The 22,676-nt window shown below is 56.5% G+C and overlaps 1 protein-coding gene across 2 annotated transcripts; it reads right to left on the reverse strand.

Moving 5' to 3' along the window:
- Positions 1–13,116: 13,116 nt before the first annotated feature.
- Positions 13,117–21,652, reverse strand: SLAMF8 (SLAM family member 8). 2 transcript variants are annotated; one of them, XM_049634716.1, is made up of 5 exons: positions 21,497–21,652; positions 19,354–19,680; positions 16,362–16,667; positions 16,176–16,280; positions 13,117–15,306 (listed from the first exon to the last, which is right to left on the reverse strand). In XM_049634716.1, exons 1-5 carry the CDS (start codon positions 21,585–21,587, stop codon positions 15,242–15,244), a joined length of 894 nt encoding a protein of 297 aa, XP_049490673.1. In that variant the 5' UTR covers positions 21,588–21,652; the 3' UTR covers positions 13,117–15,241. The 2 variants fall into 2 exon arrangements, with proteins under 2 accessions (XP_049490673.1, XP_049490672.1); XM_049634715.1 differs by lacking the exon at positions 13,117–15,306 and having other exon boundaries at positions 15,837–16,280.
- Between the last annotated feature and the right edge of the window lie 1,024 nt (positions 21,653–22,676).

Below are 22,676 nucleotides of genomic sequence, written 5' to 3' on the forward strand. Positions count from 1 at the left end.
TGGGAAGAGAAAGGAGAGACAGTGGGACCGAAGGAACCAGGGACAAATGCTTTGGGGTGGGGGCAGGGTTACAGGGGAGAAGGGCATTGAATGGTGAGGGGAACAGAGAACTGCAGGAACCGAATTCATCCCCTTGTTTGCTTGGACACATTCACGAGCATCTGTAGCAGCTAGAGAGCTAGGTCCTTGGCAGGGACAGGGCCTGGCACACTCTGGCCCGAAGGCAGGGGACTGAACGGGATGACTGGGGAGGGCCCTCCCAGTCCGAGGAGCCTCCAGCTCAGCCTCCTGCAAGGTGGCGAGGGATGGACAGCTGGCTGCGGGGGTTGTGTTGAGTGACATCATCTTCTTCATTCCAGGAACCAGGGAGCTGTGCTCAGACAGCCTTCCTTGGAGGGTGAGAACAGTGAGAGGCCCTGGCAAGGAAAGCTTATTAAAAAGCAGTAAGAGATTTTAGAGAGGTTCTGGAAACAACTTCCAAGAGGGTGACTCAGTGCACGCCGGGAAGTGCCTAGAGGCGGGCTCTCAGTGGGTACCTGTGGGCTCACCGCTGGGGTGCCGAGGGTGGGGGGGAAACACTTGCGGTGAATGTTTAACAGTGGCTTTGGGAGTGGAGGGAGGGATGGGGGCAGGGACGCCCTGACTGGTAACATCTGGCCTTTCTGAGACGCGCGCGTCCCCGCATCGAGTGGGAGCAGCATGCAGGACGCATTCCACGAGACAGGTGCCGTGGAGGTAAATGACCCCCACCACGGAGGCAGTAGTGAACTTCAGTGAAATAATTCGGAAGTGAGGCGTTTTCTGAGTACCTACCTCTCTTGTCTGGATGCAATTTATTTGTAAATTTATGGGAGTTAATTTTTAACAATGGCCGCGTTGAACGGGGTGGGGGGGGGGCTTGTGCATTGTAGGGGGGCCACCCAAACGCGGGAGAGGGAATCTCAAGTCTGGTCCCAGGTGTTCTGTGCTTTTCCGTGGAGACACCAGCAGCACGAAGCCGGCTGTCTCCGCTCTGCTTTCTAGCGCTGCCTTCGGTGTCCCTCCCCAGCCTTGCCGGGGTCGGATCCTCTGCTCACCGGAACATTAGATAACTTGTGCGTCCCTGGTCACCACCAGATCCCTAGCTTGGCATCCACGGAATTTCCATGAATGTGACGTCTCTTCACGAGACGCCGAGTCCCTCCTGACCCAGTTCCTCCTGAGTCTCTCCGCAGGTTTTAGGAAGTCGTGCTGCAGTCACCCTCTCTTAAGCCCCCATTCTCAAGACCCCAGAGGCATGGAATCCCAGTGAATCTTCTTCTCTGGGCTGCCGTTCAACTAGCCACATCCTGCTGCCCGATGACACTTCCATTGGTCCAGACCCGCAGACCCCGGGTGACTCTGGGGAGGGGTTCCTTGTTTCTCCTGCCTCCCCGGAAGCCAAGGGGTTTTAAGGGTTACACAATCACTGTCTGGAGGCCGGGGACTGGTTCGAACTTTGGCCTTGTCCCTGTGCTTCCCCGGGAAGCCCCGCTCCCCGGAACCCCCCCTCCCCGGAACCCCCTCCCCCCCAGGAAAGCCCTGCTCTGCACCCATCCGGCCCCTCTGGAGCGATCAGCGATCTCCCATTTGCTCCTGGTATTTAATAAGCCCCCAGCCCTCAGCTTCTTCATCTGTAAAATGGACTAGTCATAGGGCTGTTTTGTGTGAGTGCTTATTACGGAGCCTGGCACACCGCTGGGGCTTTGCAGCCTCCCGCCTGCCCTTGGTATGTGACTTCCGCTGGGCCAGAGGGCGTGCGGGCTGGGTCAGTGGCGGGCCCAACGCGGGGAGGGGGACGGAATGAATGAAGCCTTGGGATTGAACCTGGAGGCGACTTACCCTGTCGGGGAGGAGGTAGGGAGCCCAGAAAGCAGCCAATAGGGAAGTGGGAGGAGAGCCAGGCCTTGCCTCTGAGCTCCGGAATCCACACGCGGGTATTAATATTGACAACAATCCTCATTAGTAATAGGGTTACTAATAATAATAACAGGAAGCACCAGAAACACAAGCTCAGCAGGGTCCCAGAGTCAGGCCTGGGGACCGGCTGCCAGGATCCTCAGGGCCACCTCCCTGGACCGGGCGAGGCGTGCCCTCCTGTGCCCTTTCTTGTCTACCCACTAGCACTCAGGCCCGCGTCTGCTGCCCTCTGGGCACGGTGCCCACTGGGGCAACCCCTGGAGCGGGGACCTCGACAGCCCCTCCCAGGTGCGCAGTCCCTGCTGAGGGGTCCCCACCCAGCTGTCCCGAAGCTGAGGGGCCACCCTCCCAGCAGAGGAGTTTCTCACACATTTTTGGGAGAATCACTTCAGTCTTGGGGCTGAGTTCCTTCGGCTCAGGACAGGTTCCACTTCCTGCCTGTCTCTGCCTGTCAGTCCCTGCGGACACCCCCTGGTCTGTGCCCCTCCCCCTCTCCCACTTGGACGTCACTTGAAGCCCAAGGCCCCTCCCTGTCCGACCTGCCTGAACGCGCTTCTCGGCTCAGCCAACTCGTAATCCCGCCTCCAGCCCCAGCCCCCACCTGGCCTGAGCCCCACTGCCTGCCACACTTCTTCCTCCCCTCCCCTCCCCCCATCCTCCCCTCCCCCTCTCCTTCCCCCTCCCTTCCCCTCCCCCTCCTCGCCCTCTCCCCTCCCCCTCTCTCTTTCCCTTTTCCTCTCTTTCTCTCCCTCTCTCCCTCCTTCCCTCCTTCCCCCACTTCTCTCCCTACTTCCCCCCAAACTCTCTCTCTGTCTCTCTCAACCTGTGTCAGGTCTTCAGAGGCAGACTGACCATATCTGGTTCTATTACCCCAGGCTCTACATGCTCCCAGAGGAGGGGAGAGGATGTTTACTTTGCTATCTTTGAGCTGTCCTGGAGTGTCCTGCCTCCCTCCTATCTCCATCACACTTCCACTGAGGGCAGGGCTGGATCACGTCCTTTCCCAGTATCTACTCCCTCTGAGAGCTCAGACTCTCTCCCTGGGCTGATCTTCCCTAAGATTAGTGTGACGGATAAAGACAGCGCTGGACGCTTCTCCCCCAGCTTGGGTACCACCAACAGCCAATGGCTGTGATTCCCTTGGGGGTACGTGAGGGAAAAAGCCCCACAAATCCCCCCAGACCCTCCTCAAGGTGAACATTGCTCATCCGCTGATGAGCAAGTCAGGTAGGACCTGGGGAGAGTCTACTGGCGTTCCAGACCTTCCAGAACAGGGGGCGGCCACCAGGCAGCACTCTCCTGGACAGGCCACTGTGCCCCATGCCTTTGACTTCCAGGCTCGGTAGGAAGCTCTTCCCTGTATAGCATGGGGTGGCGGCAAGTGGCTTCTCCTTCTCCTCCTTCTCCTTCTTTCCTCCTCTGCCTCTTCTTTTAAAGTTTATTTATTTACTTTGAGAGAGAGAGCGAGAGCATGAGTGTGCAGGGTAGGGACAGAGAGAGAGGCAGAGAGAGAGAATCCCAAGCAGGCTCCACGCTGTCAGCGCAGAGCCTGATGTGGGGCTCACACCCCCAAACCGTGAGATCAGGACCTGAGCCAAGATCTCGCATCTGACGCTTAACCGACTGAACCACCCTAGGGCCCTGGGAGGGGGCTTCTCATTCGTAGCTTATTAAGGACTTGAGGAAATGCATGTTCGTGATTATCGCCATCAGAAAATTGCTTGGTCAGGAGCCTAAGCTGTTCTTGTAACGGGGTTCCTACGGGGAAGCTGGATTCCCTCCTTTCAATGCCCATACGCCTTTCCAAGAATGTAACGCACAGTTGGAGAAGGAGAGGAGTGGGGATGGCAATGACTTCCTTCCAAGCTCCCCACCTAGCCCTCTAAAGTCAATATACCGTTGGGGCGCCTGGGTGGCTCAGTCGGTTGAGCGTCCGACTCCGGCCCAGGTCATGATCTCACAGTTCGTGAGTTCGAGCCCCACGTCGGGCTCTGTGCTGACAGCTCAGAGCCTGGGGCCTGCTTTGGATTCTGTGTCTCCCTCTCTCTCTGCCCCTCCCCAGCTCATAAATTAAAAAAACTTAAAAAAAAATTAAAGTCGATACACCGATAGCACCTGGACTTACGAACCAGGGCCGGACCTCACTCCGACACCCCATGCTCCCTACCTGCTCAGATGTCGAATGGGCATCTCAGACTCAGCACGCCCCTGACCTTTGCTGAGTCTCTTCTGGTACCGTCTTCCCCAACTGTCGATGGCAGCTCTGTCCCCCACTTTGCCCTCCCCGCAACACATCCAACCTGTCAGAAGTCCAGTTGGCTCTACCTTCAGAGGAGCTCCAGAGTCTGAGCCTCCTCTCCTCCTTCCAGAAGGCTCCCAGCCTGAGTTACAGCGACAGCGTCCTGGCTGGGGTCCCTGCTTCCTGCTTCCCCCGCCCCTTGCCCACCTACACGTCATTCTCAGCGGAGAAGCCAGAGTGATACGTAGACCATTCTTCTGCTCCCAATACCGAAACGGCTTCCCCTTTTGCTTGGAACCAAGGTCAAGGTCCTTACACTAATCCTCCAGACCTGTCATGGTGCCACAGGGACATACCCTAGGGCCCTTCTCCCTTTGGCCCTCTCCTCTCCACCCACGCTGACTCTTGCTTCTTGAACACCACAGAGTATCAGCCCTGGCTGTCTCTCTGTCCAGAATGGCTTTCCTCCAGCCTTCCCAACGGCTAAATCCTCACCTCTTTCAAGTCTGCTCAAGTATCTCACTGAGTCTTATTTAAGGTTATAGTGCCCTTCTGCCCACACTTCTGATGGCCCTACCCCCTCTACGTTTTTCTTTAACCCATAGAATGCAGCCCCTTCTAAACATGCTAAGACAGGAGTGTATTTGTCGTGGTGATTGCTGATTGACACTCGACCCCGTGACGGGGACAGAGATCTTTGTCTTATTTGCTCGCGTACCTAAGACGCAAAAACGCCAGGCACGCAGTAGGCGCTCAATACATGTCGTTTCAAAGGGTTGGCGAGGATGCCGGAAGACAGGCAAGCTTCGGCAGGGAGAGTTCACCCCCGGCCCAGGGCCCCTGAGGGGGTGGGAAGTTCATGGGAAGCAGCCCGTCTCCTCCCGGGTGCCCGTGAGCTCCCTTGGAGGCCCCAAAGGTGGTCTGACCCCAACCACAGGACTACGCTGCCTGGAAGAGGGACAGCCAGGTATCGAATCTCCCACCCTGAGACTCCTGGCTTCCTCAGCGAGGGGCGGTCTGAAGAAGAGTGCCTTGTTTTGCACCTGCACGCCCCCCAACACCCTGCACTGACCGCGCTGTTCACGAGTGCGTGTTGGCCATGCACTTTCTGTGTGTCGGTGGTGGGAGGGGCTACTAAACCTTCTGGGCGCTCCCGGGCTCCCTAGGGAGACCCTTAGCCTCATCCGGAAAAATGAAAGAATAATGCTCATGATGGTTGATTCGGCTTCCTGCCACGCTGGGACACTTGGCGCTCTGAGGTCACCGGAGGAAAGGGTCCTGGGACCCCGGGTGGCCGGGGCTGGTTTCAGAACTTTGATCAGAGAACAAGATGGACAAAGGGCTGTATTCTCCCTGGGAGGTTCAGGAAGAGCCTGGAAAAAGGGACAAAGTGGGTGAGTGTGTCAGGCCCTGTGATGGAAGGTGGCTGACTGCCCAGTCATTTCTTTTTTTTTTTTAAATTTTTTTTTAATGTTTATTTATTTTGGACAGAGAGAGAGAGACAGAGCATGAGCAGGGGAGGGGCAGAGAGAGAGGGAGACACTGAATCCGAAGCAGGCTCCAGGCTCTGAGCTGCCAGCCCAGAGCCTGATGCGGGGCTCGAACTCACAGACCACAATATCATGACCTGAACCGAAGTCGGACACTCAACCGACTGAGCCCCCGGGTGCCCCATGCCCAGTCATTTCTAACATAAGGCCTTGCAGGGCAGAGCAGCCACATTGTGTGTGTGTGTGTGTGTGTGTGTGTGTGTTGCCTGAGATGCTCGCCAGACAGGGATAGGGTGTGTGGGAATGTGCTGTTCCCTCCTCCATCCTGTAGGCTGAGGGCCCTCACTTCTTCTGCTGAAAATGTCCAATGAGGCCTCATCCTTCCGGGACTCCAGCTTGTTCTCTGTCTCCCCTGCCCGCTGCCCCAGGCAGGACAGGAGCACTCCTCTTCTCGGTGGTGTAAGGGACCAGGAAGGAGGTCCCGATCTCACGGCAGCATTGAAGCTATGCTGGTTGGTGATGGGATGTTTGTGTGTCCTTCAAACTGGGTGGTTGGACAACCTCACAGGAGGCCGTGTGTGAAGGGGTAGGATGTTCACCACGGTCCGTGGTGGCCAGATGGCCTCAGCTCCAAGGGATGGGCCACAGCAGACCGCCAGTGCCCCCCTCTGTTGGCCTGAGAACACCCCCACCCCTAGGCCCTGACTCATGCTGCCCCTGGCTCTCTGCCCTGCCCTGCCCTCCACTCCCCTAGGTAACTCATTGCCCCTTCAGGAGAATCTGGGACATTTCCAGCCCAGAGTGACTCAGTAGCTAGATATTCTCTGCTTCAACCCTGCTCCAGCTCTGCGGCTGAGAGCCCCATGCAGGCAGGCGCTGGCCTCCATTTTGGAAGGCTGGACCCTCCCCTCCCTACCATCCACCAAGGCTCACCAGACTCTCCTTCCACCAGCCGGCCTGACCCTGAGGCCACTCCTCTCGATGTCCTCACTACCCCGTGGCCTTGACCTGGCTAGCGCGACTTACCTGTGTGGGACAGTGTGCTGTCTGACCGTCACTCCATGACACTGTCCCTTTGCTTGGAAACGCGCTCCTGAGTGGCATCGGGGGCTCCACCTGGACAACCCAGGTGGGACGCAGGATGCTGCAGCAGTGGGCATGAGGTGGGTTGCATCCGGAGGGTGCTGGGGTCAAGGACAGCCCTTCATGGCCACCCATGCAGCTCCAGCACCTCCCACCCTTGTTAGCCTCAGATGCCGAGTGTTCCAGGCTTTCCGGGGCTGGGTTGGCGGGATTCAGGCCGGGCAGGGAAGCTGACCAGGGCAGGAAGGGCAGCGCGGTGGTGCGGTGAGGGTGCGGTGGGGGGGCCCTCTGGCCTGAGGCTCTTGTAGCCCCTCCAGCCTCAAGTTCGTGTAGAAGGATCTGGAATGGAAACACCTACCCGGATCCGGGCATGAACCATTGTCCCGGGGCGGGGTGGGCGGGGAGTGGAGTGGAGCAGAAGTGGTGGCTTTTCTTCCTCAAATCATCTGCATGTAAACCATTAGCTTGCACTGTATGAAATTACCCATATGGGACCTTTTTCTTTTTAACTTCTACAAATGGCCATTTTCATATGATTCATTTCAACATGCTGTTCATCCTCCAAATATTTTGTTTCTTTAAAAAATTGTTTTTAATGTTTCTTTATTTTTGACAGAGAGAGAGAGAGACAACATGAGCAGGGGAGGGGCAGAGAGAGAGGGAGACCCAGAATCCCAAGCAGGCTCCAGGCTCCAAGCTGTCAGCACAGAGCCCGACGTGGGGCTCGAACTCACGGAGTGTGAGATCCTGGCCTGAGCTGAAGTCAGACGCTCAACTACCTGAGCCACCCAGGCGCCCCTGTTTTGTTTCTTTTAAAGCCCCCTTCCCCGAAAATTCTGTCTGCATGTCCAGTTTGGGTACATGGCACCTCCTTCCTCCTGGTTACTAAGGTCAGACGCCCCGGTGTCTTCCCTGACCCCTCCCCGCAGCCACCCTGTCCCCGTGGTCTCGATCTTGCTGCTGTCACTGCCACAGCTCACCTGCTGCTCTCCTGCTCCGTCCGTTCCCCCCAGGCCCCAGAGCGAGCTTTTAAACATGCAAGTCTGGTTGCCTTCCTTCCCTTCGTAAAACTTTCCAGTGGCCTCCTTTCGCATTAGAATTAAATATTAAATCTTCCCGTGTCCTACCAGACCCTGCGTGAACTGACCTCTGCCATTCCTGCCTCCCAGAGTGCAGCTTGCTCATCACTGCCTGGCCACAGGGACCTTCCTGCAGACCCTTCTGGATCTTTCCAGAAGGGCTTTCGGGTGGCTCATTCCCCAGCACGGCAGGCCTTCCCCCTTGGCCGTCCCTGCGGGTCTCAGCTTGGGCTGGTCCCCGGAGTCACCCTTTGTGTCAACCTGCCCCGGCCCTACTTGGCTCCCTCGTTACTCCTGCTCACAATTTTTGGCTCTTCTCCGTAGAGCTTAACGCATTTTTTAAAAAAATTTTATTTATTTTTAAATTTGCATCCAAGTCAGCATATAGTGCGATACTCATTTCAGGAGTAGATTCCAGCGATTCATCCCCAAGTATAACCCCCAGGCTCATCCCAACACGTGTCCTCCTTGATGACCCTCCCCCATTTAGCCCATCCCCCCACCCACCCATTTAGCTCATCCCTCCACCTACAACCCCCCCATCAGCCCTCAGTTTGTTCTCCGTATTTAAGAGTCTCTTCTGTTCTGTCCCCCTCCCTGTTTTTATATTATTTTTGCTTCCCTTCCCTTGTGTTCATCTGTTTCGTCTCTTAAATTCCACATATGAGTGAAGTCTTCGGATATTTGTCTTTCTCTGAGTGGCTAATTTCGCTTAGCACGATACCCTCCAGTTCCATCCCCGTAGTTGCAAAGAGCTTAACACAGTTTTAATTGGAGGTTGTGTGTATTTGTTTATTGTCTGTCTGTCTCTAGACTAGACTGCAAGCTTCCTGGGTGCAGGGCCCCATCTGTCTGGCTCACGGCTGTGTTCCCAGGGTGCTACCCGCTCATTACAAGATGTGCTGCGTGGTGACTGCTGGGGACAGACTGCTCAGTCCTCCGGGAAACCAGGGGCCGTTGTCCCGGTCTCATCAAGACCCACTCCCCCCGTGTTCCTTTGGAGCTGCAGTGACAGCTGGTGGGGGACGCCATGGGGGGAGGTCTCAGGTTCAAGAGGTGGGTGGGAATCATGATAGAAAGAAATCCAGGGGGAGAAGTGTCCATATTGCCCTTAACACTTGCAGTGCTAAACCAAGCTAACAGTTTGTTACGTAAAACACGTCCTGCCCTCCTACTTTGACAAGTACACCTTCAAAATGACCCGGAAGTCCAGATCCAGATTCCGAAATCTTGGCTTTTGGGGGTTTCGTAGCAGGGCTCAGTCTCCAAAGAAGACTCCCCCCTCCCCTTCTTGCCCACAACTCTGTCCCACACTGTGAAGGGCTTGCCCACCTGCGTGGCACCCTGGCTCCGTGTCTGAGCTTCGAGCTGACCCCCAAAGCTGCCTCTTAGCTGCCCTCAGGCGTAGGGGTGCCCATACAGGCACTTTGTTCCATCTTTGGGAGGGCAAGTGCAGGAAAGGGCTTGTACAAGGCCCAGGTTCCCATGTGGGCAAGGGATTCCAGGATTCTGGATTGTTCTAGAAGGGTAAGAGGGAGCTCCAGGTGGACGGACCCTTGCCTGTGCAGGAGACTCACAGCAGGCTCTGCGGTACAGACCCGGGGCCGCGGCCCTCTCGCCTTGGCAGAAGGGTGACACTATCTATGCTCGCGGCCTCTGGGAATAACTGGACAGGGAGTGGAGAGGCAGACACCCTGTTGTACCTGTCCTTGCTGGACACAACCCTCGGAAGAACAAACTCTGCAGGGACCGCTGCCCGGAGTTGGCCGAGGCTCTAGCTGGTCCCTCTCGGGTGAGTCATACGTGAGAGCTCTCCATTTCCTCCTAGCTGCTGTCCCCTGGAGGGGACCCTAAGGGCAACCCGCCGACCCACCCGGGATGCTGCCCTGGGAAGACCGGCCCCTGGAAACCTCTGTGCCGTAGTTCCTCCTGATGGAAGCTTCACTCCCAGCCGGAGTCTCTGTCCCTTTCGTCACTTTCTTTGGGGACCTGACTGCCCTCCTTGGGGACCGACGTCTCAGGAGCCAGGAGATGCCTTGGCGCACACGCTGGGGGCTGCATGACGGTTTACTCGCTGGCATCGGACTGCGACGCCTCTATCCGGCCTCCTCTGCCTCCCGGCTGGTGCTGGGGCAAGAGGAGACCGGCAGGTGAGCGGTCGGTGTGTTACAGATGGACCGATAGACGCATTGCCTTTCCTACTGATCCCAGTTCAGACTTCTTCTTGCCCTTGATTTTGTTAAACCGACACCCCCTCGGACAAGATGTCCCGCGACTCTTCTCTGTTCCCCACAGGGAGGACCCCTGATCCCAGCTAGGCCGACTGCGCCCAGTTTGTTTGCCGGGAATTTCGATCTTCAGACTGAACAGAAAGAGAGCAGATTTATTCGACGGCGGCCCCGAGGACGCTGTGCCAATGCCTGTATCCCCGAGGCCACCTGGCTTTGTCCTTTCTGAGGCCCGGTTCCTCAGTGTTTTCTTTGGCTCTCCCAGTGCTGTAGACCGAACATTTGTGTTCCCTCTCCCCAAATTCATATGCTGAAATCCAGTTCCCAGTGTAAAAGTATTTGGAGGTAGGGCCTTCAGAAGAGACCAGGTCCTGAGGACAGGGCCCCTGGGAATGGAATTAGTGCCTTTATAGAAGGGACCCCAGAGAGCTCTCTCTCCCCTTCTGCCATGTGAGGACACGGTGGGAAGATGGCCATCCATCCGTGAGCCAGGAGGCGGGCTCTCCCCGGACACCGAATCAGCCAGCACCTTGATCTTGGACTTCCCAGCCTCCAGAACCACGAGAAATAAATTTCTGTTGTTTCTAAGCCACCTAGACTCTGGTATTCTTCTACAGCAGCCTGAACTAAGACACTGAGCTACCTACAGCTTTCTAGAAAATTCCTCCTTTTGCATTAGTTAAAACCAGAGTTGGTTTCTGTTCTTTGCCTCCAAAGAACTCTGATGCCAGGTTTTCACAATATTGTTAGATATCCTAAAGAACATGGCTATTTACTTATTTATTAAATTTTTTTAATGTTTATTTATCTGAGAGAGAGAGAGAGAGAGAGAGAGAGAGAATGAACGGGGGAGGGGCAGAAAGAGAGGGACACACAGAATCCGAGGCAGGTTCCAGGCTCTGCGCTGTCAGCACAGAGCCCGACGCGGGCTTCGAACCCACAAACCCTGAGATCGTGACCTGAGCTGAAGTCGGATGCGTAACCGACTGAGCCACCCAGGCGCCCCAAGAGCATGATTTATTAAATGGCCAAATGTATCCTATTGACTTATTTGGCTGATTTCGTGTATTTTGTGCTTTCCTGGCTTTCCCACTGATGCCTCCCCCTGTTCATTTCTGGTACATTCCTGGGCAACAGGCGGAGAGAAGGGCAGAGGAAAGGAAGCTGGGAGAAATCTTGTTTGCAGGAAGCTGGCGTGTTTCTGACACACAAGCTGAATCGTCTCATCGGCCTCCTTCATTTCGCTGTCCCCTCATTCTTCCCTTACTTTACAATTCTCGTGTGATGTGGGAAGGCTCTTATGGGTTGTATAGGGCAGGGATGGCTAATAGGTTTCATCTTGGCTCCCAACTTCTGTTAATTGGCCCGAGTCACTTGAGCGTTGGGCTGCCTGGGGACTCAGTGGGACCAGTGTGTCATAAGTAATTATGCCCGACACGGTGCTGGAGGGCGGCGTGGAGGGAGTGCATATTTGTCATTCCCACCTGACACGAAAAGGCTCTAGTCTGCAATATCGCTCTGTGATGGGTTCTGTGCCACCGCTGTCACCGAAACAGCTCACTTCATATTGGGCTCTCCATCTGGCAGGGAGCTTTTCCCTGGCAGTGCGGTGCAGCGGAGGGGCTGGGCCGATTCGATAACCTGAAGCTAACTCTGACTCTGTCACTGACCAATTATATTGTTCCAAGGAGTAACCATCTCTTTGGGCCTTGGCTTTCCCCCTGAGAAATGAGAAACCTGAACTGAGAAACCACAAAGTTTCCTTCCAGCTTGAAGGTCCTATTACTGGTATGAGTCACCATCTGCCTCTCAGGGACGTGTTCCTGTGGCCTTGGCTGTACAACCTGCCTACAGGAGAGCCCTTTGAACACTTGGGGACCCCCTGAGTCTTCTGTTCTAGGCTCAGTATGACCAGTTTCTTTCGTCATTTCTCGGATGATAAGGCTTCTAGACTTTTCGCGATTTGGGTCATTCTCTTCTTGACACCCAAGTTTTCCGGTGGCTCCCTGGAAGTGTGGCTCCCAGAACTGGCTAGTTGTGCAGAGGGAGTATCTCTATTACTTACCTGTGTGCTCAGCCTGCCATCCCCCCCACACCCCCGGCAGACGGGGCCGACGCTGACCAGGGCACAGCCCGAGGGGAGGCACCCACCGAAACTTTCCCGGATCTGGGGGTGGTTGAGATGGTTGCTCTGTGCCGTCCTTTTTTTTGTTTTTATTTAGTTTGTTTAATGTCTATCTATTTTTGAGAGAGAGAGAGAGAGACAGAGCACAGGCAGGGGAAGGGCAGAGAGAAAGGGAGAGAGAGAATCCCAAGCAGGCTCCACAGCGTCAGCGCAGAGCCAGAGGCAGGGCTCGAACTCACAAACCGTGAGATCACGACCTGAGCCAAAGTCGAGAGTCAGACGCTAAACCCACTGGGCCACCCAGGCGCCCCTGCGAAACTTTTTAAATGAGGAACTGGGCGTTCCTATCCCCACTGATGCCAAAAAACCATGTATCTCTCACACTTCTCTTCTGCCGTGCCCCCCTCTCCACTCTCTCTGGCATCGTGTCACAGGACCCCTCCACCCTAGCAGCTCTTGCTTTTGTGCTTTGCATGGAAGGACAGGTACAAAGCCTCTTGCTCAAGGAAAGTTGGATGAAAACAAAGAGCAAAAAACAGAGCCTACCGGAAATAATGGTATAAAGGTTGTCGTGGGAGGAATCTGGCACCCAAACAGATGGGGGCGCTCCTGGCTACCTCAACCCCAGGGATGTGTATTCTGAAGACCACAAGGTCCCCCCTGCTGTGGCCCCAGTCGCCCCGACCCTCCCATTCCGCCCTCCCCCACCGCACCCTCCCTGGCCTCCACTAGAGTGGAGTTTTGGAAAGCACTAACCATGCCCCACTTCTGGGCCTTTCTTTGTACCCTCTGCTCTCTGGATTACTCTTGGCCCACCCACCGCACAGTTCACCCCACTCGCCCATCTGAGATGGGCCCCGCCTCCCCAGCACACCCTTCTCTAGCCTTTTACTCTGCTTTATCTTCTTTTTTTTTTTTTAAGTTTATTTATTTTGAGAAAGAGAAAGAGAGAGCGTGGCAGAGAGAGAGGGAGAGAGAGAGAGAATCCCTGTGCCAGCAGCGCGGAGCCTGACTCGGGGTTTGAACCCACGAACCGCGAGATCATAACTGGAACCATGAAATCAAGCTCCAGACGCCTAACCGACTGAGCCACTCAGGTGCCCCGCTGCTTTATCTTCTTATTAGAGCCCATCGACCTCTGACACATACCTCCTTGCTTGTTTGTATTTCTAGAATATAAACTCCACGAAGGAAGGGCTTTGTCCGCTTCTGATTTGCCTCAGACCGTACCCAGCACGTGCCGAACCTTCAATCGATCTTTGTCCTGTGTGACCTTAAACCATCGGTCCCGGTGCTTGTTAGCACGTGGTTCTCTCGGAAGTTCTTTGGGTTTTTCGGTGGAGGGCTGATTAGTCCACTAGCTGACAAGTGTATCGTAGGGAACGGGAGCATCCGTCTATTTGAGCGGCGTGGGCCTATTTAAAAAGGCCCCGGTGCACCGCATCACAGAACCACGGCTAAATGAGGTCACTAAGAGTTAACTCATGGAGGGAGAAATGTGGGTCCCACCCTCTATCCAGAATTGCTCTGATCTGAGGTGGGGCCTGGGAGATGGAGGGAAGAAAGTGGGGGGGGGATACAGGGTGTGTGTGTGTGTGTGTGTGTGTCCTCCACACAGCCACCATGGCTCCTTGCTAGATCCTGGCCTGTCTCACATCATTTTTAGGGATGGAGGCCAGTTTTGCGTGAGAAATCAGTGACCACAGGGAATGCCTCTGGGTGGCAGGTAGGGGCAACACCCGTTTCCAGGTTGGGAGGCCACGGGCACTGTTTAGGGGGACAGGGGGAAGGTTGGGTGGGGACAAGTGGGTGCAGGAAAGGCAAGAAGACAGGTGTTGCCCCGGTGACCCGCTGGGGACCACTGAGCAGAGCCGGCAGGCAGGGAAATTCCAGAACAAGTTGAGTGGAGGAGTGTGGATGTGACGCTAGAGGCCAGCTGTGCTGACCATTCGTTGAAGGTAAAGTGACTTTCCAGCAACTGGGAGAAAGAGGGGAGATCCTGGCACAGGACTGACCTAGTGAGTGACTGAAGTTTCCCTGGGAAAATACTTCAAAACTTGCCCCGTTTCCTCACTGTTATCACAGAACATCCCCTCTAAGACACTGGATGTTCTGCAGGATCCACAGGGACATTGACTGTTCAGGCATTCACCCCCCCCCCTCCCCCCACTGCTGATGAACTATTGTTGTGGACTGGATTTGTCTCTTCAAAATCCATTCGTCCAAGTCCTAACCCCCAAGATCTCACAATACGACTGTACTTGCAAATAGGACTTCAAAGAGATAATTAAAGTTAAATGAGGTCACTGGGATGGGCCCTAGTCCATTATGACTGGTGTCCTTATAAAAGAGGGAGAGACACCAGGGATACGTGCACACGTAGAGGAGAGGCCACGGAAGGACACCTAGAGAAGGAAGGCATCTGCAAGCCAAGGAAAGAGAGGCCTCACAAGAAACCAAAGCTGCCGGCACCTTGGTCTTGTGCTTTTAGCCTCCAAGGCTACGAGAAAGTGAATTTCTGTTCTTTAAGCCCCGATTCTGTGATATCTTGTTACGGCGGCCCTAGCAGACCGATGCAAGTATTAACTAATTGGCACCAAAGAATTGCATCCAGTCTGGGTCCCGGACCCTAAAAGATATTAGACATTTGAACTAACAGAGAAACTGTGAATCGCCCATTTCCAGCTCTGGCCCCAGCCCCACCCCTGTAGTTTGAGACCCCGATGTTCCCTGATGACCAAGGCCTTATCATGAGATCTAGAGATAGACAAAGGTGAGGGAGGGGGTGCTCTGTGATCTTGCCCCGAGCAGAGCCAGGACATGCAAGGAGCGGAGGGTGGGGGGCGGGCGGAGAAGGAGGGGACGTGGAAGGTTGTGCCAGTGTTTTCCGTGTGGTGGCTCCCAGTGCAAGAGCTTCCCGGGCTGCTCCTGGAGGTGGGACAGGAGTGTCACCAGAGGCATGAGGACCATGGTCGTTTCCAGACACCAGCTATGGCCCAGAGCATCGTGTACTTCCTGGTGGTCCAGGCAACAGTTTATATCCTCCTTCTTTGCAGACCCTACACAAGGGGATTCTCCGTCTCTGGAGCCACTCTGTCGGTACAGATGTCCTTCTGCTTTTTCCCTGGCAAAGAGATCAGAAAGGTTACCTTCCAACAGCTGCCCTCTCACTTTGGAATCTTGGCTTGGCCCGAAGCCATCCCGGACAGCCTGGGGTGGACATCCCCATGAAGCCCAGGTCAGTGGGGTGTTTCTGTCAGGGGCAGGGCATCCTGGGGTCCAGGCAGGGGCTGTGCCGGAGGGATGGCTCAGAACCCAGCCCCACCTCTGACTTTCCCCTTTTCTCTTCTCCTGGAGAAGGAGGACTTATCAGCTCCCGGCCAGACAGGTACTTCTCTCAGGGAGCATTTCCTAGGAATGGTGGGCAAGCACGGGGCTGGCGTTCATTTAGACTTGCACTCAACAGAACTTTATCCCTACGAGCGCTGTTCCAGGGACCATCGCTAGATACCCGGTGGCAAGTCAGCCTTTGCCTTCAAGGGGCTGAGAAGGCAGCGGGAGAGTGAGTGCAACGAGGGCTGGGGGCGATGGAGATTAAAGGAAGAACACCAACCGCGCCTGGGCTGGGGGAGCAGGTCAGGAAGGCCTCCGGGAGCAGGTGCACCTTGGAGACTGTGGAGGAGATAGTCACATGAAGAAGGGGGATTGGGCGGAAGCCATGGAAAGTGCGTTCCAGACAGAGAGAACGGCTGGCACGAAGGCCTGAAGAGGCAGGCAAGAGGAGCGGTCATTTTCAGAAGTGCAACAGACACTTCGCCTTGTTTAATCTGATTGGAGATGGAGACCAGGGGATGCGGTGAGAGTCAGGACCTGATGTGATAGAGGGAAGGAGGACAGACCATGCGAAGCCTAAAACGGAGGAGGTCCAACCTTGCCTTCCTTCCCAGTAGGTCCTCCTCCTCCAAGGACATCTGGCATCTGGAGGACTCCTACCTGAGTAGCAGGGGTGCCAGACAGAGAGGAGACCAGCCAGGGTCAGGAGCAGGGCCACGGGCACCACCACCAGCACCATGTCTTTGTAGGAGGACTTTCCTGGGGCTGGACACGGAGGGGGCAGGGTCAGAGGGGGGCTGGAGGCTTCACAATCCCTTAACCACTGACCCCTGGCCCTTGGCATACCTGCCTCGTGATGGCAGCTCTCCCAAGGGGTGACGGTGGCCACGTCCCGGCTGACAGGGTTGGAGACAGTGCAGGAATAGGCCACACTCTTGTCTCCTGGTCCCAGCGAAACCTTCAGCACCTGTCCATCCGTGAAGAGGCTGCTTGGCTCAATACCAAAGTCAGTGGTCCCCTCCCTTTGCCAGCTATAGGTTATGTCACTGATGTTGGGGGCCCAACAGGACAGGAGCACCTGGCAGGTCTTGGGGGGCTGAGCGTCCCCTGACACAGCGATGAATACTTGCACCACGGGCCTGGGCACTGCATCTAGGCAAGAACAGAAGAGCAGGCACGGGTTACAGTGATGCTGGGCAGGGCCCAGAGCGCCAGCCCCGGGATCCATGCAGGGTTGGAGGTCACCTCTGACCAGACGCCGCACTCTTGCTGCAGAGCCTAGTCTGGTTTCCCGTTGTCCAGGACAGAAACTGAGTTCCTTAGTCTGGGAGTCGAGACCCTTCAGGAGATAGTCAATGCCAACCTCTCCAGTGGTAGCTTCCTGCCGGTCTGACTCACCTGCCCTAATGAATTTCCAGTTCTCCGGAGCACGGCGCCCTTCCGCGTCTCTCATGCTCTCATATGGGTCGCCTGCGCACATGTACCTTTCTCTTCTCTTCCTCCTAGGGAACTCCTACCAATCCTTCAAGACCCAGTTCGGACACGTTGCTTACTGCTCCGATTGTGAAGCCTTCCCTCACATTCCAGGCTCCGAACTCTCCAAGAACTCGGTCTGTCCCTTGTCATAGCACTTTCTTCATGATATATCAGCCAGAGAGATGATCGGCAGATATTGAGTCGGGCAAGAAAACAGACACATTCCTGGACTATTCGAGCTTATAGTTTGGTGGAGAAGACAAGTGATTGAATAACTAAGAAAATAATTACAAGGCTGCAACGCCCTACGAAGGAGACCCGGGCAGGGGGCTGGGGGTTCTGTTTTGTTATCTTCATAACCTTAGCCCTCTAGGTGCACAGACACCTGGACCACTGCGCAAATTGGAGTCCTGGCATCTTAGACTGTGGCTTCCCTTTCCTGTGTAGCTTGATGAGTAAATCCTGAGTCTCTGTGGCAATGGGGGCCAGCGGGAGAGCATTCTAGTGACAACGGGAGGGCTCAGTCTCTGACAGTATTCCAAAGTCAAGCCGAGTAAAACCTCATTAATGCCAGCTCAATCTGGGGGGATTTGTGAGATGGCAAAGGAAAGATTTGCTGGGCACACTAATAGTATAAACAAAGATTAACACACGTGTGCGCGCGCGTGTGTGTGCGTGCGCGTGTGGTGGATATTTACATCGCTTAAGAGGACAAGCTGCTTCCAAACACTATCAGGCACAGTAGAAACACCCATTGACATTTCTAGTAACTGATCTGCTAATTCAAATCATTCTTATCTATTGTCAAAGCAGAGCTCCCCAGGACGGCTGCTTGGCAGCTTTGTGCAATTAGTTCTAATCACGCTATGTATTTGGAAGCAATAAAACAGCAATTTCCTTAAAATCTGTAATTCAGATGCTGAGAACAAGGCATTTTAGAGCTTAGTGGTGTGGGTGCTGCATGTATTATCACATTCAATGTCCTCATTTCACATGTGCAGCAGCTGAGACTTAGAATAGGAAGAGGCTCCAGGGCTGCCTGTGTGGTTGCGGAGGTTATTCACTGCACAAGGGAATGGGGCTGAGGGGATAACAGGTGAGGGTGGGGCTGCCTAAATCCAGCCCCCCCTCTGCTTGCCAAGCTGGGCAGCTGGGTTCAGGGCTGCGTGCATTCGGGACACCCATCTAACCGCACACTGGCACCCCCAGGGGCTCACCCAAGGGCAGCCAGCTAGCTGTCTTTGGGTTGGTTCGTGGGGGGCGCTCTCTCCTTCCCAGTTTACGACTGCCCTTCTCTCCCTCACCGTCTTCTTCCTCCCAGGTGTCGCTCGTGCTTTTCATTCTTAAAGTTGGGCTTTGCTCTCCCCACTACTCTACCAAATGTCTGAGGTTTTACTGAAATAGTGGTTGGGGGTAACTCACCCACCTTTTCCGAGCCATTAGGTAGATGAATGAGAGCTCAAAGGCCACTGTTTTTTTGTTGTTCGGCAGGAATACAGTGGAGGTGGGGGCAGTAGATGCAGAAGTAGAGGGGCTGATGGTGACAGAGGTGATGTGGCAGGAGGCAGAGGGAGTAGGGGGGGAAGTTGCTGGAAAGCAGGGTCCACCTAGTCCGCAGCGAAGTCAGCCGCCCCAGCTGAGGTGCCAAATGCAGCCGCCTGAACGACCTTGGCGGACCTCAGGGAGCAGGAGGCCCACCCAGCCGAGCCCCGTCACCCACAGATCATGAGAAATTAACAGCGTTGTTTTCAGCCCGTAGGTTTGGGGACGGTTTGCTCTGAGACAGTGAATAACGGAGAGAACCTGTGACCGTTATACATCGGAAAATCTCTAAACACGGCGAAAAGAACTCTCGAAAGCAGTGTCAAATAAAAATTCCATACTGTATGATAAAAAACATCGCGTCGTGGTCTGATGGGCCGTACTTTTTTCCCCTGTAGGAGTTTGTCAGGTAATGGCACATCCTATGAGCTTAGAAGTTTGCAGTGCGGGCCCAGCGCCCTCTCAGATGTTTTCCCAGACGCGCTCTATTTCCCCCTTTGCAGGCGCCTCGTTGTGACATTGCTCACGACGCCCATTTTCTAAGGGAGAAAGGTGAGCGCCAGGGAGGCTTAACCTTGTGTCCTTGGCCACCGAGCCAAGAAGAGGCCGCTCTGGAGTTCAGGCGAGGACCGCGGGGTGGCAAAGCCAGGCTGCCCCAGCCGGGAGCTCACCTGGGAGCACCGGAGGAACTTTCTCAGCTGTGCCATGGGGACAGCTGTGCCCCGCGTCAGCCGGGAGGTCAGAGGCCAGAGGCCCCTGGAACCCTGTCCCCCCCAGCTCCCAGGACGCAGGATGCCTTTCCAGTGTCGGGGGTACTCACCATGCACCTTGAGCTGCAGGATCTGGGTCCGGGCCCGACCTCCCGTGTCCACCAGCAGCACGGAGAAGTTGCCGCTGTCTCCCGACTCCAGCGGCTGGAGCGCCAGGCTCAGGTTCTTGTGCAGCTGGGCTCGGCCCAGGAAGCGGGAGTGGTAGAGAGTCTCCGGGGCGCCCCGGAAAAACGTGGCCACGAGCTCCTCCGAAGGCCAGAGCGATCTCCAGATGGCCTCTCGGACTTGGAAGCCGGGGGGGCACTCTGCCGCCAGCAGCACGGAGCCCCCGATCTGGCCGTGCACTTGGGCACCATGGACGGCGGCGGGAAGGAGGGCTGAAAGGACGGAGCCCATCAGTCTGCCTGCCCCACAGCTCCTCGCCTCTCTCCCTCTGCTCCTCCCGCACCCCGCCAAGCTGCCGTGAAGCCAGCACATTAGGGCCCCTCTCCCCACGCTCCCGCCACCCACGCTGAGCAGGTGCACCGTGCCAGGGACCAGGAATAAAACCGTAAGGGAGAGAATCCCTTACGCTCACAGAGGAAGTCAGACTCTAAGCGAATGATTAAAATATAGTAAGCACCACGATGGGGAGAAAGGGAGGCTCCGGGAGAACCCAGGGAGGGTGAATGGTCTTGAGGGGCTCAGAGGGGAAATGGCTAAGCTGAGACCAGAAGGGGGAGTGGGAATCAGCCAGGCCTAGGAGAAGAGGGCTGTCTGGAGCCGGGAAGCGTCTCAGGCAGAGGGAAGGACGGAGGGTAGGAAGGCCCGGCCAGCAGGCGAGCAGGAGGGCAGGGTGCAGGGGAACTGAAACCAGTTCTCTGCAGGGGGGAGTCAGAAACCGTACTGCGGAGTCCTTGGCCGGAGCCAACCCGGGGCCTGAAAGCAGCGTCTGGTTTTATCTTTAGAGCCGTGGGAGGCCTTGCGCAGGGTTTAAGTAAGAGAGTAACAGGATGAAATTCTGGTTCGAAAGACCATGGGTGGGGGGGAGCGCGGGGAATGTGCCGGAAGCTTCGGGGGCGGGCTGCTGCTGTTTTTCCACCTGCAGTGAGTGAACTCCTGCTGCAGGGGGGTGGGCGGCAGCGATGGGGAGAAGTGGGAGGGGTGGAGAGGGATTCAGGTGCGCAATCAGTGAGGCCTGAGCCTAGTTGTGGTCCGGGGAGCCAAGGAGGGGGAGTCACGGATGCCAGGGACCCGAGGGCGCCGGTCTCTGCCGTCAGGAGCTGGCGGAGGTGAGAGTCTGAGGTGGGGTGATGCCTCTGCGGGAGGTACCCCTGAGCCCTTTGCTGGCCGATCGCTGCTCATCCGGACCCACTGCCTCCCCTGAACGCCCCCTCCCGTCAGGGCAACATCCACCCTGCTTCTCTGTGCGCCCAGCACCCTGGGGCGCCCCGTTCCTCTGCTGCGATTGCCCATAGATGAGTCAGGCGCCTGCCGCGAGACGGCGAGCTCCTCTTGTCCTCTTCGTACCCCCTGCCCGCCACTGTTCAGAAACTCAACTCGCCGTACTGGGTGGATGATGGGATTCCCGGGGGACTCACCTGGCGCCTGGCACAGGGGGCACCTGGCACAGGGGACACCCGGGGTGCGAGGCACAACACGGCCCGTAGAGAACGCACCCAAGCGCCGGGCGTCTGCTTGAGGAGTCGTGTTCTGGGGGCGCCGCTCGGCCGGCCCCCTGCCCCTCTCGCTGCCCTCCCCGGCCCTACGCATCGGGCCCGGCCGCAGAGGCTACAGTGTTAATGCGTACTGGGTGTGCAGAGTGGTGCTGGCTCCCCGTCGAGGCTCCTAGGCCTCCCGCAGGCTGATGGAAAGACGTGCTTCTTTGTGAGAGTCTGCTCTGCCCTGTCTTCCTCTACGAGAATCCCCTCGCCCTTCTCACAACCGTCTCTGTCCGAACCACTGGCACCACCAGCCTAAGTTTTAACGGCCCTGGACCACAGGACATGTCTCACGGACGCGGATGCTTCTAGAGCAGCCAGCACATCCCATCCAGGACCCTGCATCTCTTTGGCTCCCTCCGGCTTTTCAAGGTTGCCTGAGAACCTGCTTCCGCCTTCCCTGGCCCTCCTCGGCCCCTGGGTCCTTGCTTGGGATGAGGCCCCTGCCCAGAAGGCTGGTGAGGGGCCCTGGTCACGCACCTGCCCTACTTACCTTCCCAGAGAAGCAGACTCCACAGGGACCACATGGCCATCCTTCTCCGGAGAGGCCAGCAAGCTCTTTCGACAGCCCCAGTCCAGAACATCCTGGGTCAAGTGGATACCCAGAGGGAGCTGTGGTCCTTCTGGGAAGTCCCATGTTCAGAAGGAGGAATCTTGACTCAGAACAGGATGGCCCGAAAGTGAAAGTATCCAGAGGAAAGTGGAAGTTGGCCGTCGGCCTAGCTGGACTTTCTCAGGAGCGGATTCTTGTAAGTCAGCCTCTTTCATGTGCCCGTGGTTGGCCAATGCCATTGCCAGTGGCGGGCGCCCCAACACAAGCCCACGTCTTCCTGTGGGACCCGCCGGCCCTCCCTGCATCCCACTGGCCCCCTGGCTGGCCGCCTTTCCTGCCGCAGCCACAGAGAGGCCTCCAGATCGCAATTCCCTCTGTTACTTCTCTAAAATTCTTCCGCACCTCCCACCACCCTCAAAATAAAGACGAAACTCTCGGCCTGGTGTGCAAGACTCTCCTAAGTTCGGCTCCGGCACGCTTGTCCGAGCTGGCCTCCCCGGCCCAGCCTGCTCTCTGGCCATCCCAAGCCAGGAGTGCTCCTCCTGGGAGCACCCTCTCCAGCCCGGTGCTGGCTCCTCCAGTGGGCGCCCTGCTCCGTTCGTCCCTCCGGGCCGGGTAGGCTGCAGCCAGCGGGCTCCCACCTGAGCAGACGGAGTGAGGGACCTCCTCTCCCGAGCCCAGTGCCGGCCGGGTCTCTGCCATGACCCTTGGCACGCTGTCCTGTGATGGCTTTCTTGTCTCCACACACTGTTTGCCGGCGAGGTCTTCACCCGTTCATGTCTGTGTTCCCCTTGGCGCTCGGCACACCGTGGGCATTTAATAAACACTTGGAAAGGAGCGCACAAATCCTGCACACGGTCACAGGCCTCCTCCACAAGGGTCTCATTGCCGCCTGTCAGGCGTGGGGCCGAGGTCAGCCCCGTGCGGAGGTCACGAGTGCGAGCTGGGACGGGAGCCTCACCCTTGGGAGCCCGGGCCACGTTGCCAGAGCTGTGTCTCCCCCGCCCTGGGTCTCTTCACGCTTCCGGTTATGTGGCCGCTTCAGTCTGGGGAGGCTTTTCGGGAAGACGAGGGGAGTCCCCGCGTCCCGAGCGTGGCTCGCCGTGTCTGATCCCGCAGA

Source organism: Panthera uncia, chromosome F1 (genome assembly GCF_023721935.1).
Source record: "Panthera uncia isolate 11264 chromosome F1, Puncia_PCG_1.0, whole genome shotgun sequence".
Classification (NCBI taxonomy): Eukaryota; Metazoa; Chordata; class Mammalia; order Carnivora; family Felidae; genus Panthera; species Panthera uncia.

Bases quoted from the DNA above. Each gene is read 5' to 3' on its own strand.
- SLAMF8 (XM_049634715.1), bottom strand. From the start codon at position 21,587: ATGTTCTGGACTGGGGCTGTCGAAAGAGCTTGCTGGCCTCTCCGGAGA. The intron at 19,681-21,496 runs GTAAGTAGGGCA...CCGTCCTTTCAG, and splicing joins GAGTCTGCTTCTCTGGGAAG to CCCTCCTTCCCGCCGCCGTC. The intron at 16,281-16,361 runs GTATGCCAAGGG...CTCCGTGTCCAG, and splicing joins GAGCTGCCATCACGAGGCAG to CCCCAGGAAAGTCCTCCTAC.